We start from the raw sequence: 14,696 nt of genomic DNA, 5'->3' as shown, positions 1-14,696 counted from the left end.
ATGGAAGCAGCAGTGCATAAATGTGAAACATTCTTGTGCATTCCTTTATCAGTACAAAACAAAGTGTGAATGACATAGCCAGAAACCTTTTTTGCACTTTGGTAGAGGTACTGCTGAAGTATTACTGCCACTTATCATCACTGGCTCACATTGGCCAACAAACAGCTAAAACCAGCAGTTTTCAACCAGTGTGCCACAGGGGTTTGCAGGGGAGTCATTTATTAATGGGGCCATTGAGAAATGTGAACCCCAGGCAGCAGCATAGTGTGCCTTGTCAGTGGGGGAAAAGGAAAAAAACGTTTTTAGTGCCAATTTTAGTGCCTTGTCAGTGTACCATGAAATGAAAAAGGTTGAAAATGTCTGGCTTAAATGAACCTCACTGACTCCAGCAGAGTGGTTTTATCTTGATATATCAGTTAGCACCATCAGATTGTGATGGTTGAGTTCACAAAGAACACCATTGCTAACAAAATGGCAACTTGCATAAAAGTGGAGATTGAGATGCGCTACTTGCAATTCACTAGTCTTGTTAAATCTTTGGGACTGTATCCTAAAATTTCCTTCCTCCGGCAGAAGATTCATTTAGTAGACAGAAGGAAAGTTTAGGATGCAACTATTGCCCACCCAATCTAAATATTGTAACACAAAGCTAATAATGAACACTAGGCACAAAATCACTTAAGAGAAAAGGAATGCGTATGTAATGTAAGTGTTGCATATAAGTGTGGAAGGTGATGAAATAAGTGTGGATGGTAATGAAAAATAGTTTTTTTTTACTTGTATCTATTTATACTTACAGGCTGGTGATGTGGTAACAGAGCTTGAATTTGTAGATGAAGACTGGATGAGTGGAGAACTACATGGCAAATCTGGAATATTTCCCAAAAACTTTGTCCAGATTCTACAACCATCCTAGTGATGAACTTCGGTTCTGGGCAATCTGCCTGTATAAGCAAATATTTTACCAGCACAAGAGCACATTATACTCTAGGAGGCAGGTGTTGCCATCCATGATCACTTGACCTAATGAGACTATCAAATGCGTTTTTGCACTATTTTTATAAAACTATAGATTGTACAATATTTTATTTCTGATAAACATTTAAGAAGCCCATCTATTTAGAACTTATCATTCCAAGCAGCATTTGGTGAAATACCCAACTACTAAAGTCAGCTGAATTTTGGCATCCTTTCTCAAGTTACAACTGAACAGACAATACTGCTCAAGTTGTATTTCTTTTTGCCAGTGTATATTCTTTGCTACACTTAACTGCTTAATAGCCACTGTGAGAAGGCAGCAATCCCTGGACATACAGTAGAATCACTGGGAAGTATTACTATGTATTTTTTCTTTTTTACTTAAACCAAATAACTAAGGTTATCCATACTATAAAGCATCAACTGTAACATTCTTAAAGAGTTATATGGCTTTATCATCATCTTCCTTTAAACAACCTAAAGAACCTTCAGTTTTTGCTGGCTACTAGTTCCATTATACTTATTATGAAATAGTCCTATAGGCAGAATCTGCTGCATATATTGAATCTGAAACTTATAAACCTTTTCCTTGAAATATTTCTAGTCATGCTGTAACTTCCCTGTGATCATTCCAGAAAGTCTTTAATATTCTAACACAAAGTATTAATGGGAGATGGTCATAGCTGGATGTTGAAGTTTATGGATCTGGAAAAATAAAGTATACCAGTGTTTAATTCATGCAATAAGAGTTAGATTCATGTTATAAAAATTTGTAGCGCAGTCTGGTTTTTGTCTTCCCCTTAGAGTTGTATGTAAACAGAACACCCAAGCCATATGTTGCTTGGGAGAAGCAAGATATTGCTTGTTCTTTCCTACCTTTTTCATTCAATTCCAAAAGCAAAGCTTGTTGAAAAGATAAAAACAGCAACCAGATGGCTTCATTGCACTCATCTTGTTTAAGCCTCAGATAGGTGCTGAGTAATTTTTATTATATCTTCTAATTAGTGTAGGAAACAGGACATCATGCTTGTGCACTGTAAATCTTATTAAGCTACAGTGAGCAAAAATTGAACCTGTTCAAACAGTGAAACTCCAAAAACAAAGCACATCACTTGAACAAATTGGGATTAATCTGTTCAGTTTGTGGAGAAGCCATTTCTGTGAAGAGCACAAAACCCTTGTGGTATTGTGGAACCTAATACATTTACAAGGGGAAGGAAGTGGCTCCATTAGTAGGAGCCACTGTGAGTACTGGGCTCACATTTACATGCAAGAATACACCCATAAAGCAGTAACAGTCCATTGCTCTTTTCTCCTATTGCCCAGTAATGTAAGGCCCATGCAGCTACCTGTCAGACACCCAAAGAGGAGGATCAGCAACAGCCTGCCTTCTTTCCCCAGTGCCGCTTTACAATGTCAAGTCCCCTGAAACTATGTTGGGACTTAAGGTTTCCAGGAATTGTTAAATATTAGAAAAGACTGGCTTGTTGCTTCTATGTGTTCCCGTTGGTTGTCCAGCTGAGAGTATTACTGGGAGCTGTGTAGGGATGGGCAAGAGTAGTCTTTCACTGTAAAGGAGGCAGTAAGGAGAATTCACTGTGAGGTTAGTTGGCACATCCCTGTGTTCTCCAAAATAAGAAAAAACACCATTAAGGGGTCCCAAAAACCAGGAGCTGGCATGGGTCGTGGCACACAGTCATAGATACCATGCAGTGTTGCTTTCTCCTGCCAACTTTAGGGTGATGAAATGCAGGAAAATGAGAGAATCTGGGACTTGGACTACTTTTCATAGCATCTTGCTGAGTTCTACATTGGGTAGAACCCCTGCTAATTGGGTAAGAGGCACTTTTTCAAGTGGGTGCTCCTTTTTTTAGCAGGGGGAGAGTAACTGGCCCACCTCACCCCAGCACTGTCTGTTCTAGTGGCTGTCTGCTGGTATTCCTTGGCATCTTTTTAGATTGTGAGCCCTTTTGGGACAGGGAGCCATTTAGTTATTTGATTTTTCTCTGTAAACCGCTTTGTGAACGTTCAGTTGAAAAGCGGTATATAAATACTGTTAATTACATAATGTCATATCTCTACTTAAATACAATGAATCTGCCTAATTATGTAAACTGCATAAGCAATGAAAAAGGTTATATGGAAGGTAAAAAGTATGCAATCTTCTCTCTAGCCTTTGCTATCTGAATTGGATCTAGCTTCGTAACATTTGTTGTATTCAGCTTCATAAAGTTTTAGAACAAAATTGCATAGTATGAAAGTATATAATATAACCAGCAGGGCCAGGTCATTCTATATGCTACCGTGTGTAATGGTAGAAGGCAGATGTAATAGGTAAGGCAGATGTAATAGGTAGACAGTAACCCTTATCTGAACACTATAAAACAAATGACCAAAATGAAATAACTTCTGTTTTGACTGATGTGTAAGCCTAAGTAGACAGTACTGCTTATTAGAGGTTTGTTCATGTTAGTTCACATTTAGAACTAAAAGGCCAAAACTATGAAAACTCATTCATATGCAATAAGTAACCTAAGCTTATAGCTCACATCTATCCTTCCCTTCTTTAAGAAACACTAGGTAGTTGATGCTTACACATATACCTCATTTTCTGCAAAATAGGGCCACCTTCTTATCATGGAAAGTGTTGCTTTGCTTAGCTTCCAGCATATTTGTGGTATTTAATCTCCCTCAATTTCTTTGCCCAAAGTCAATACATTCCACAAGTGCCCACACACCCCCTTTCAAGTCTTTATATGAAGAAAATAATGCTGTGTTAACTGCACATGGGTTGAGCAAACTGAAATAGAGTACAGGTCCAACCTTGTTATACACAAATTTGACTCAACACGAATGGTCACCGCAGATGACAAGGAATGTGCTGATCCCCGGCAAAGGAGAAAAATGCATCCCTTTAAAACCAGTTTTTAAAAACTGTTATAGAGAGACAGTCATGCAAGCAATCATTCCATTCTTCAGCTGAGCCAGGCAAAGGCAGTGGGTCCTTTGCATTTCTAATTGCCGACTGCCTCTCTACAACAGTAAGAAAAGCTGTTTTTAAACCACAATTGTAAAGGGACGCATTTAATTTTTTTAACTGCTTTTATTTAACGCATTTTATGGTATCAGCAGGGAGTCCCAGAATCAAACCCCTGCAGATGTTGAGACGCAACATATTCCATATTCCATTAGGAGCAATGGAGGGGCAAAAAACCTGAAAGTGGGTCTTTAAATCTATTTTTCCACTGTTTTTTATTGGCAGATTTTTTAGGGGTTTTGAAACTGAACTCCCGTGGATGACAAGGGACAATCTGTAGTGCCAAAAAACCCCTCTTAACATAAATCTGCAATTTAAAAAGACTGTTAGAAATCTTTATATGCATCTCCCAGATACTGACCCAATTACAGTAGCTTCACTTAGTCTTTCAGTTTCAGTACGGTCAAGTTCTCTTAATTCAGATTTCCTTTGTCAACCAGTTTAAGCATACATGTTAGTCTAGTGGACCAAAGGCTCCAAGCTTTGGTGTGGTGCTGTTTTGCTCCTATTTAAGAACTAAAGATTGCACTCATGGATCACCTACATTAGCACAATATTTCTGATGGAGACCTCCAACAATGGACCAGTACTTTGCAGAAAGTTAGGATCCAACCTAGGGGGGTAAATGTGCTTAAATCCAGGAGATTCCACCCTTTATCTCATCTGGGACACTGAACATGTCTGTACTGATCTCCTAGTATCCCTATTTTATCACCAACTACACAAGCTGTCTAATATTGTTTCTATAAGTACATGTCTATCAAACAGAATGGACATATTCCATCTCATGCAAAGTAGGATTTTACCCACTTTCTTTGCTTGTGGAAAGTTTCAGATATTCATTACAGTCATCAACTTATACTTACTATAGAGTCTTTCTTTGTTGGGTGAGGCTTATTTTCAAATACAAGTGTACCCCTGTATTTGTGGGGTTCTGTTCCAAAAACACCCAGTTAAGTGAAACCATCTCCACCCTCCAGAGACAAAGGGAGCACCTCTAGGGGTCTTCTGAGTCCACCAGAGGCCGTGCACGTCCATTCACTGCTTGTGCAACACTCAGACTCTTAGAGTCTGAAACACACAACTTCTGGTTTTTCAAAAAATACATAAAATAAAAAGCCAGAAGTCACATTAACAGTCTGACTGAGTCCAGCAGCAGCTGTGGATGGACATGTGTGGCCTCTGCTGGGCTCAGAAGACCCTTCAGAGGCTAGAACAGGGGAAACTTTGCAGACCTGATCTTTGGATAAGGAGATCCACAGATACAGGACCTCCCCATACATGTAGCTAGCACTGCTATCTCAGTTTTAATAAGCGATCTTAGTATCCTTGGAAATGTACCAACAGCTCTCTTGTACAGCAAAGGGCACAACATTTGATAACACATACATATGTGATACAACCTTGTCAAGGAACCTACTAATTTCAAAATGGAAAACTGGATTTAAGACAGACTTCAGTTAAAGTCATTTTGAATACTATGGCATTACAGCTACAAGCCTTACCCAAGAATAAGCCTCATTGTACACAGCAAGAATGGGGCTTAAATGTAAATATGCGTAAGATTGCACTGTAAAACCTCAAAAGATTTAAACCAAACTAGCTTCAACTATCACTACCTGAACTTAGCCATTGCCTAGTGATCAATACACCTACAATGCAGAAACTACTACTGCAAAGAACACTATACCATTATCCTAGCATAGCTAATCAGAAATTCCACAGAATTCAACGGAACTTACTTTCATGTAAGTGAAAATAAAATGCAACGTAGTGAGCTATTTATCTAAGGATGGGAGGGAAGAGAGAAGGAACTTACGAGAAACATTCTAGGGCAGTGATGGCGAACATTTTAGAGACCAAGTGCCCAAACTGCAACCCAAAACCCACTTATTTATTGCAAAGTGCCAACAAGGCAATTTAACTTGAATACTGAGGTTTTAATTTAGAAAAAACAACTCATACATTAACATCTTTGTGCTGCTTCCCTCAGCCTGCGCTATGCAGTGTAGAGTGCTGGCTGGATGGCTGGCTGGCTGTATGAGTGGCTGGAACATAGGAACACAAGAAGAGCACGCTGGATCAGGCCAATGGCCCATCTAGTCCAGCTCCTGTATCTCACAGTGGCCCACATTTATAATAAGGAGGTAGCACATACCCATCAGGGCTAGTAACCTGTGATGGAGTTTTTCTCCATAAATTTGTCCAGTCCCCTCTAGGCTAGATGCCATTACCACATCCTGTGGCAAGAAGTTCCACAGGTTAATTACAAGCTGGGTAATTGTGCTCACTGTGTACACACTGGGTAATTACATGCTGGGCAAGTGGGTGTGCCTCTTAAAGAGCAGGGGGAGAGTAACTGGTCCTCCACACCCCAGCAGTGTCTTTTCTGGTGGCTGGTGTTCTTTTGCTTCTTTTTACATTGTGACCCCCTTAGGGACAGGGAGCAGTTAGAAAAGTGAAATATAAAGACTGTCAATAATAGTAATACTGTGTAAGACTGCATTTATTTATTTATTTTATTAAGCCAGCAGTATCCTAGTTGGATGGCTGCATCATGCTGTACACTTTTCCAGTAGGATTGGAAAAGCAATTGTGGTTTCCCTTTAAGATCATATAAAAATTAGTTTTGTGTGACATTCTTACAGATAAGCCTCCAGTAGGCAAGAAGGCAGGGCCAGCGGCATGTGCAGGGCTGGCACCACAAAGCCTTGCGCTGTGGCCCGCGTGCTCTGCTCCCCTCCAGCTATGCCATGCTGTGAGCTATGCTCCCCTCCAACCTAGCTCCTCTACAACCCTGCACGGGAATATTCGCACTGTGCCCTCGCACCACGCACTCAGGCTGCAATCTTACCCTCACTTTCCTTGGTGTAAGCCTCACTGACTACAATGGACTTACCTCTGAGTATACATGCGTAGGATCAGGGTCTGGCAGTCCAATCCCATCCACACTTTCCTGGGAGTAAGCCCCATTGACTTTAATGAGACTTACTTCTTAGTAAGCCAGGACCAATAACATGTGCAAGGCTGGCGCCCCAAAGCCCACAGCAACAGCTTCGCTCTGCTCCACTCCCCTCCAGCTATGCCACACTGAGCTATGCTCCCCTCCAACCTAGCTCCCCTCCAACCCCACCACGAGAATCACCTTCGCCAGACTCAACAGGCTGCCGTCCGCGCCTGGAAAATTGGATAGGACTTGTTAACAAGTGACAATGATGGAGGGGAAGCATTTCGATTAAAAATCTATACACAAACTGTTTTGTGTAGCCAAAGGAGGCTGGTTCTCTCCATGCAGCTCTCCATCTCTTGCACTCCCCCCTTGCTCAGTACATTAACAGGCACTGCATCTAGATGAGGCCATGGCACGTGGCCCAGCCAACCAGAAGGGGCCCCAGCACAGCACTTTTCCAGGTGCACGAGGACAGCTCTCTGGCCCAGGAGCCTACACACGGGTGTTAAAAGGGTGCAAAGAGCTATGCTGGGACAAAGGCGCAGTGGAGGAGGTGGGGCAGCGGTGCTTCGAAGACTGGCCCAGGGAGAGGGGAGAAGATCACTTGAAGCGGCACTTCTGCGCCTTGACCTGTGCACAGGCTCACAGCCAATCCTATGCATGACTACTCAGAAGTAAGTCCCATTCGAGTCAATGGAGTTTACTCCCAAGAAAGTGTGGCTAGGACAGGCACCTGGCGAGGTGGGGAAGCTGCTCCTGTCAGCTGAGCTGGCTCCAGATCAAGAGCCCCAAATACTTTTCCCAGTACTGAAGACCAATGCCAGCCTATTGATCCATGTCTTTTCTGGGTAGACAGCACACCCAGACAACAGTAAGAGTTCTCTGAAATACAACACAAAGAGAAAACTGAGTTTTTAAAATTCACTCGTGCACAAATGCCAAGGCTGAATCAACCTCCTTCAAGCAGCATGCTATGGTATAAACACCGGTGTTCCATATAAAGGATGCAACTACACTTTGTTTATATTACATCTTTTATTTTTTGTATCCAATTTTAGACAGACTCTTGCACAGGGGGCTCATACCCATCAGCACGTTCTACTTTGACACCAGTTTCATCACCTGATGGTTTTCCAGCACCACCACCTTCACCATGCAGCTCCATCAGCTTGCCCACTACAAAGAATAATACAGCAGTTAAGACAGAGGTGTTGTCAAGTTTATGCCATGTCTGGTATTCAATATTTCCAATACCACTAACTTTTAAACATTCTAAAATTTAATGTTTGGCTATTCGTTACACAGCATTTCACAAATCATTATGAATGAATCTTTTGTTTTATGGGAATGTCAGCATTGGGAAACAATAATCATTGCCTCATATGGGACCGAAACAAGTTGTCATCATTCATTCCCACATCAGATTACTCTCCCACATGGAATGCTACTCTTCTGACTTACGTTCAAACTTGGGCTTCTTAAGCATCTTGACTTTACGAACATAGACATCATGAAGAGGATAGATCGACTGACATGCCTTTTCAATGTCTTTACCGATGCTGTCTGGAATCCTAGAAAAGACAGGAAATAAATTGTTAGCCAATCTCAATTACTAAATTCAATGCAAATAAGACACACAGTACCAAAAGGATGCAAGAGACAAGTTCCATGCTACTATTTAGCACCTGCCTATCCCAAAAAGCTGCTGTGGCAATGAAACCTTGGGGATTATCTTTCTCCACTTGATGGGCATGACCATGATTAGAAAAACTGGTACTTAGGAATGCCACTTTGAGTGGAAGTCAAGTATATGTAACTCAATTCAATCAGATTAGGATTACCGATCCTAATTGGCAACATGCAGTTGACTTATTATGTATAAGTAAATTCAATAGTGCCATTCTCAGAGCTGTCCCACATATAACACAGAGGATTGCTTTGTCTCCCCAAGATAAAAGAAACCACGATGTAATCTGGATGAGTAGAGAGTAGGAAGAAAGCTCTTTGAGGAACACAGGCAGGTAGGAAAGAAACTGCAACCTGCATTATAATGAAGGGAAAGAGAAATGGGTAGATAAAAGAAATGCATACTAATGTTTTTACCAACTCTTAATACTATGACAAAGGAAAAACTGTATCCCTAACACAAACTGAAACTTCTTAAGATGCTGCCTCTGGAGAAAATATCAACCAGTGCTTACAATACTGGTTGTATGAATTTGAATACTAAATTTTATGTCAATCTACTTCATAAACATGTTCAGTTCTTTGAAAAGCAAAACTGAAGATGCTTTATGTAGAATTAATATGCCCCAACTAGAGATGAATCATAACAGTGGCATTAGCACCATCCATTTCCCAGCCCCGGGCTTTTCTATCCAAATTTTTTTGGGACAGGAAACACACACAACATCAAAATTAAAAGTGCTTTATATGTTGCAAAATCAAGATAATAATGGGCTTAAGCCATTTTTGCCAAAAGTTGGATATATGCAACAGGGACCAAGCGTGTACACCTGTGGGCCGGTTGAAAGGTGTTAAAACACCTACTAGTATATTTAGGTAAACTGCTCAAGTAAGCAAATTCTACATAAAGTACACATAATGGAATTGCCTTTCAAAAGATTAGAGAAAAACTCAACCTACAGCTTGTTGACGACTTCTTTCAGGTCATTTGTTTGTACTTCTCGTGTCATGATTTCCACCATTTTTTTGCGGATTTGACGGACCTGCTGGTGCTGGGCGTAAGAAGTCTTGCGAATCTGATTAGTTCGCTTCTTAGTGAAGCCAACACAGAAGAGGCGTAGAAGATACCCATCTGTAGTTTTGACATCAATGTGGGCTTCAATCATTGTCTGGAAAATTGTAACACAGTTATGCTTGTTAACATACCAGAATGTTGTATTTAGACAGAAGTGTGATAACATTAACCAATACTACAAGTATTTAGCAAAATCAGGAGTTCAGTGAGAATTACTTCTGCAAAAAAAATGCTCAAGATACCAGCATAGTTACTCAAGTGGTCACATCTCCAAGAACTCAAACGCTTCTGTATCCCCCCCTTTCACTGCTTATTGAAACCATGTTTAACCAAGGACCTAGTATTTTTTTTTTACATACTACCCATTCATCTGAACTGGTTATTAGATGGTGAATTCATGTTTTTTCTCCCACAACAACAAAGTGCAACATATACGGTTCAGGTCAGTTAATATATCACAATTACTAACCTGCCACTTTTTGACCATAGAACACATTTTGTCACGTGTGAGATCCATGCCATGGAAGTTTGTCAGACAGTTTTTTCCTTGCACATCCTCAGTAATCAGTTTAAATTTGCGGAAGGCAACTTCATCATTCTGTAGGTCTGCAAGACTAACTTCAAATACACGGCCCTTAAGTCCATCAGAGGCAATTTCTGTAAATAATAAATACTGTCAGTGGTAGCTTTTTTCCCTCCCATGGAAACTCTTGACCTGTCCTCTATTAATCCAACAGCTCAATCCCAAATGTTTCTCAGTATTAAAATTGTTTTGTGTTCTGCACTGCTTATGCTGAACGAACCATGCAAACAACTGCAGCCTAAGTTTCCTCAACAAAATGCAATATATGCATGCTCATACTAAGTTTTAGGAAATCTTACTTTTCTTACTAACTTGACACACAAGAGCTCAACATCAGGCTTTTCACTAGACAGTTAAATTTAATTAAGAGGACTGTGCAGGTTTTAGAATTGTAAATATTAGAATGCATGAAAAAAATATTTCAGCAATTTTTAAGCCTACAGAACCTAGAAAGTAGCAAGCATTTGCATCAATGAAACTTACTTGTTCCCTGGGTTCTGGTGACTAATGTCTTCCCAATGTTCCGAATATTGAACATTGCTGGGGCTTTGACATCATACCAGTCCTTTTTTGAGAAGGGATCGACCCTGATTTATAAGAAAAGAAAAAAATATCAGACTTAAGAAAATCAAACTTAATGTCTAGTTCAAAGCACACCAATCCCACATCGCTTTGCCAAAACAAACATTTGAACATGTTAGGATACATATGATTAAGTCCCCAAAAGCCCATGCAGAGATAGTTTTGATTTTAACACATAAAAGGGATTTACAAACATCGTTTCACCCAACTGCATACAGGCACATCACCATGTGCATTTGACAGGAAAGGGGTTTAAGTCAGCAGCAGGGTATCTTCCCACCCCAAGTTCATGGATGGACTAGAATTTAAAGAGTCTGATCCCACATTGCCTTCAATTCTTTCCCAATGGAGCAAGAAATACATCTATTCTGCTGTTTTGTCAAAAATACCACCTTCCAATAACAAACACTGATGCCTTCACATAGCACTAATTAGAGGCACAATCCTATGTACATCTACTCAAAAGAACATAAGAAGAGCCTTGCTGGATCAGGCCCAGGGCCCATCCAGTCCAGCTTCCTGTATCTAACAGCAGCCCACCAGATGCTTCAGGGAGCACACAAGACCACAGAACATTTGCATCTTGCTGCCACTCCCCTCCTTCTGGCATTCTATTTACCCTCACACCCCCAACTTGTGCTACTTTATTAAACACAGTGAACTATTTTTAATGCATAAAACCTACTGAACATAGCTTCCCTTCCTCGCCAGTCTGGGGTAGGCAAAAAAACTGCAATCCAGGGCCAATTTGGATGACAGAAAAAAATTACTACCTGGCCCTCATGACGAGTGACCAGTTAATCTCAGACTGTACATACACATCATGGCTTGTAACCTGTGATGGAATTTTACTCGGTACTCAGAAGCAAACTCCACTGCTTTCAACAGATCTTACACCCGGAAAAAGCATGCATAATACTGGTTCTGATCCAAATAGTTATAGATAAACCACATTAGATGCCCAATAGCAAGGGGGTAATCCTATCACATGGCAATGGTCAGTTTAAAGGTGGACCACAGTATTATACCTACCAGCAGAGTAGGTACCTACCAGTATTATACCTGTCAGCAGGAGTTGACAGGAAATTGAATCCCAAAAATCATTAAGGCTCCAGGGATGAAGCGGGTGAGGCAGAGCCCACCAAAGTCCTTTGAAAAGTGCCATCACTGTGTGAGGAGCCCAAGCACCCACAACCCACACGCACAGCATGTTCATCCCATGGAGAAGGGGCATGCGTGTGTGTCAGGGACACACTCTGTGCATGGGTTGTGGGTGCTTCACACAGTGGCAGCGCTTTCAGAAGGACTCTTGTGGGGAGACCTACCTCGCCAGAGCAAATGGGTTGTGGGTGCTTGGGTGCCTCACATGGTGGCAGCGCTTTTTGAAGGACTCTGGCAGGGAGGCTCTACCTCACCTGCCTCCCCAGAGCGCATGGGTTGTGAGTGCTTGGGCACCTCACACAGTGGTGCCGCTTTTCAAAGTACTCTGGTGGTGACGTTCTGCCTCATCTGCCTTACCCGAGCACATGGGTTTTGGGTGTTCGGGCTCTTCATATGGCAGCAGAGCTTGTCAGAGGACTCTGGTGGGGAGACTCTACCTCAACTTGCCTCCCCACCCACATGGGCTGTGGGTGCTTGGGTGCCTCACATAGCAACAGTGCTTTGAGAGGACTCTGGCTGAGAAGCTCTACCTCACCTGCCTCCCCAGGATGCATGGGTTGTGGGTGCTTGAGTGCCTCACATGGTGGCAGCACTTTTTGAAGGACTCTGGTTGTGATGTTCATCTGCCTTCCCAGAGCGCATGGGTTGTGGGTTTTCAGGCGCCTCACACAGCAGCAGAGCTTGTCAGAGGACTCTGGTGGGGAGGCTCTGCCTCACTTGCCTCCCCACGCACGTGGAGCACATGGGCTGTGGGTGCTTAGGCGCCTCACACAGCAGCCGTGCTTTGCGAAGGCCTTTGGTGGGGAGGTTCTGCCTCACCCGCCTCCCCACCCACCGCACATCCCTGGGGCCTTAATGATTTTTGGGACTCAACTTCCTGTCAACTCATGCTGCTGGTAGGTATAATATAATCCTTGATGCTCTGGAGAGCCGCCATGTCGGCCCTGCACCCTCCACACAGGCCTCCCCCGTTCTCAATCCAGTCAGCATCCGAGCCATCTGACGTCCCCTGGCAGCGGCTCACGCACAGCCGCGCTCCAGAACAACCGACGCTTCTGCCCAACCCGCAATGGCTCTGCCCAACCCCCGCTTACACTTTCTTCTTGGCGCCTTTCTTGCCTCCTTTAGTTAGGCGCTTGTTCTTGCCGACCGCCATTGCGCCGCGCCGGAAGCCAAAGAGGACCGAATTCCGAAATCACGCGAGATTATACGAGAGCCGGGCTAACGCGACAGCTCTGGTGATCTCGCGAGAACCTGTAGCGCTCCTTTCCCCCCCGCCCGCGTGGACCCAGGTACAGCGGGGACTCAAAGCGGCCTCTGGTGGTCGGCTTGGGTATTGAACAGGTTCTAGCCTGGGATTCGAAGGGCAGGAGTGGAAAAGGGGAATTAAAGCAAGCAAAGGCAGTGCAATGGTTTGACTACAGACACTGCAAATAGGGTGCAGTGTACAATTGTGGGCTGCTCCTGTGCAAGCCCTGTGGAGTTCAATGACATTCCTCTCTCCTAGCTAACAGCCCCATCCTGTCCACACTTTCCTGGGAGTAAGCCCCACTGACTCTAATGGGACTTACTTCTGAGTAGACAGGCATAGGGTTGGGTCCTAAGGCTGCAATCCTAGCCATACTTTCCTGGGAGTAAGCCCCATTGGCTCTAATGGGACTTACTTCTGAGTAGACATGCATAAGTGTCCACACTACTGCAGCCCAAGTGCAAATGAATATCCAAAGGTATTATCACCAATATGTTTCTGCTGTTTTGCATGATCATTGCAGCAGGGGCCACTTGTGGTTTGTAAGATAAGAAAAGCTGTCCTTTGATAGTTTCCATTTCAACTTTCATTTTCTTTTCTGAACTAGGAACTAGCCTAATAATATACTAGCCTAATAATATACTAAATCATACTATTGTATCTGGTAGTTTATACCCATGAGGTTCTTGTTCTTAGAGAAGTGAAGACAATTTGCTAGGAAAATAGTTCTGGGCGTTTTCTTTTCCCCCATGGCTTTAACTTTGGTGGAAGTTTTACATCTCTAAACCCACTCTTTCTAACTATTACTATTACAACAGAAATAACTATTACAACAGAAATAACTATTTCTGTTGTTCACCACTCTGTTCAATACACAGTGGCATTAAGATTTCAAATTATACAATTCCCAAGGAAGAGAGGCTCCATTTCGGAACTCCCCTAGCCCTCACCATTTCATCTGATTAAACTACTGTATGTCTGTGGAAGAGAAATGAGATGGGGTAGGAGATTATGGTTTGATAAGATTCACTTGAGAAGCCAGAATTTCTAGAAAGGGTTTGTGGAAGACACACAACTAGCAATTATTTAGAAGTAATAACACCTCAGGCAGCATATAAGAATCAAAAGCACAAAGGACTTCCACTGTACTATTGTAGGTTGAATTCCAAGAGCCAAATTGATTCCTTAGTGCCTAAACCCACATTTAACTCACTTTGTGTTTTTCACAATAGTTGGGTGATACACAGTAAAGTGTTGAATGCCCTGTTTTTAGAAGGAAGAAAAACAAAAGAGATACTAGATCACATTACAACCTGGGCTAAAACATTTTACAATACTACAAGATACCATAAACTAGTTCTTTTACTTATTAAAAAATTCTTACCCTACACTTTT

At 42.2% G+C, this 14,696-nt stretch overlaps 2 protein-coding genes and 1 non-coding gene across 7 annotated transcripts in view; 1 reads left to right on the top strand and 2 right to left on the bottom strand.

The window, feature by feature from the left end:
• The window catches only part of SH3D19 (SH3 domain containing 19), a 96,701-nt gene extending 93,478 nt beyond the window's left edge, over positions 1–3,223 (top strand). For all 5 annotated transcript variants that reach the window (XM_066632236.1, XM_066632239.1, XM_066632237.1 and 2 more), the window contains one exon: positions 800–3,223. In XM_066632236.1, the coding sequence (XP_066488333.1) occupies positions 800–916 (117 nt within the window). In that variant the 3' untranslated portion in view covers positions 917–3,223. The remainder of the gene's footprint in view (positions 1–799) is intronic.
• Positions 3,224–7,981: 4,758 nt separating this feature from the next.
• RPS3A (ribosomal protein S3A) lies at positions 7,982–13,256 on the bottom strand. The gene is made up of 6 exons (XM_066632050.1): positions 13,147–13,256; positions 10,793–10,896; positions 10,196–10,383; positions 9,612–9,820; positions 8,427–8,536; positions 7,982–8,141 (listed from the first exon to the last, which is right to left on the bottom strand). The coding sequence occupies exons 1-6, from the start codon at positions 13,206–13,208 to the stop codon at positions 8,020–8,022; spliced, it is 795 nt and encodes a 264-aa protein (XP_066488147.1). The 5' UTR covers positions 13,209–13,256; the 3' UTR covers positions 7,982–8,019.
• On the bottom strand, positions 8,312–8,378 carry LOC136656467 (small nucleolar RNA SNORD73). The gene has a single exon (XR_010794709.1). It is a non-coding gene; the product is annotated as a small nucleolar RNA SNORD73 (small nucleolar RNA).
• Positions 13,257–14,696: the final 1,440 nt, after the last annotated feature.

The sequence above is a fragment of the Tiliqua scincoides genome, chromosome 6 (assembly GCF_035046505.1).
Source record: "Tiliqua scincoides isolate rTilSci1 chromosome 6, rTilSci1.hap2, whole genome shotgun sequence".
NCBI lineage: Eukaryota > Metazoa > Chordata > Lepidosauria > Squamata > Scincidae > Tiliqua > Tiliqua scincoides.
The sequence above is the reverse complement of the archived record's forward strand: the minus strand, read 5'-3'. Positions and strand labels throughout refer to the sequence as shown.

Bases quoted from the DNA above. Each gene is read 5' to 3' on its own strand.
- RPS3A (XM_066632050.1), bottom strand. From the start codon at position 13,208: ATGGCGGTCGGCAAGAACAAGCGCCTAACTAAAGGAGGCAAGAAAGGC. The intron at 8,537-9,611 runs GTAGGTTGAGTT...TGTCTTTTCTAG, and splicing joins AAAGAAGTCGTCAACAAGCT to GATTCCAGACAGCATCGGTA. The intron at 8,142-8,426 runs GTAAGTCAGAAG...TATTCTTTGTAG, and splicing joins TAAGAAGCCCAAGTTTGAAC to TGGGCAAGCTGATGGAGCTG.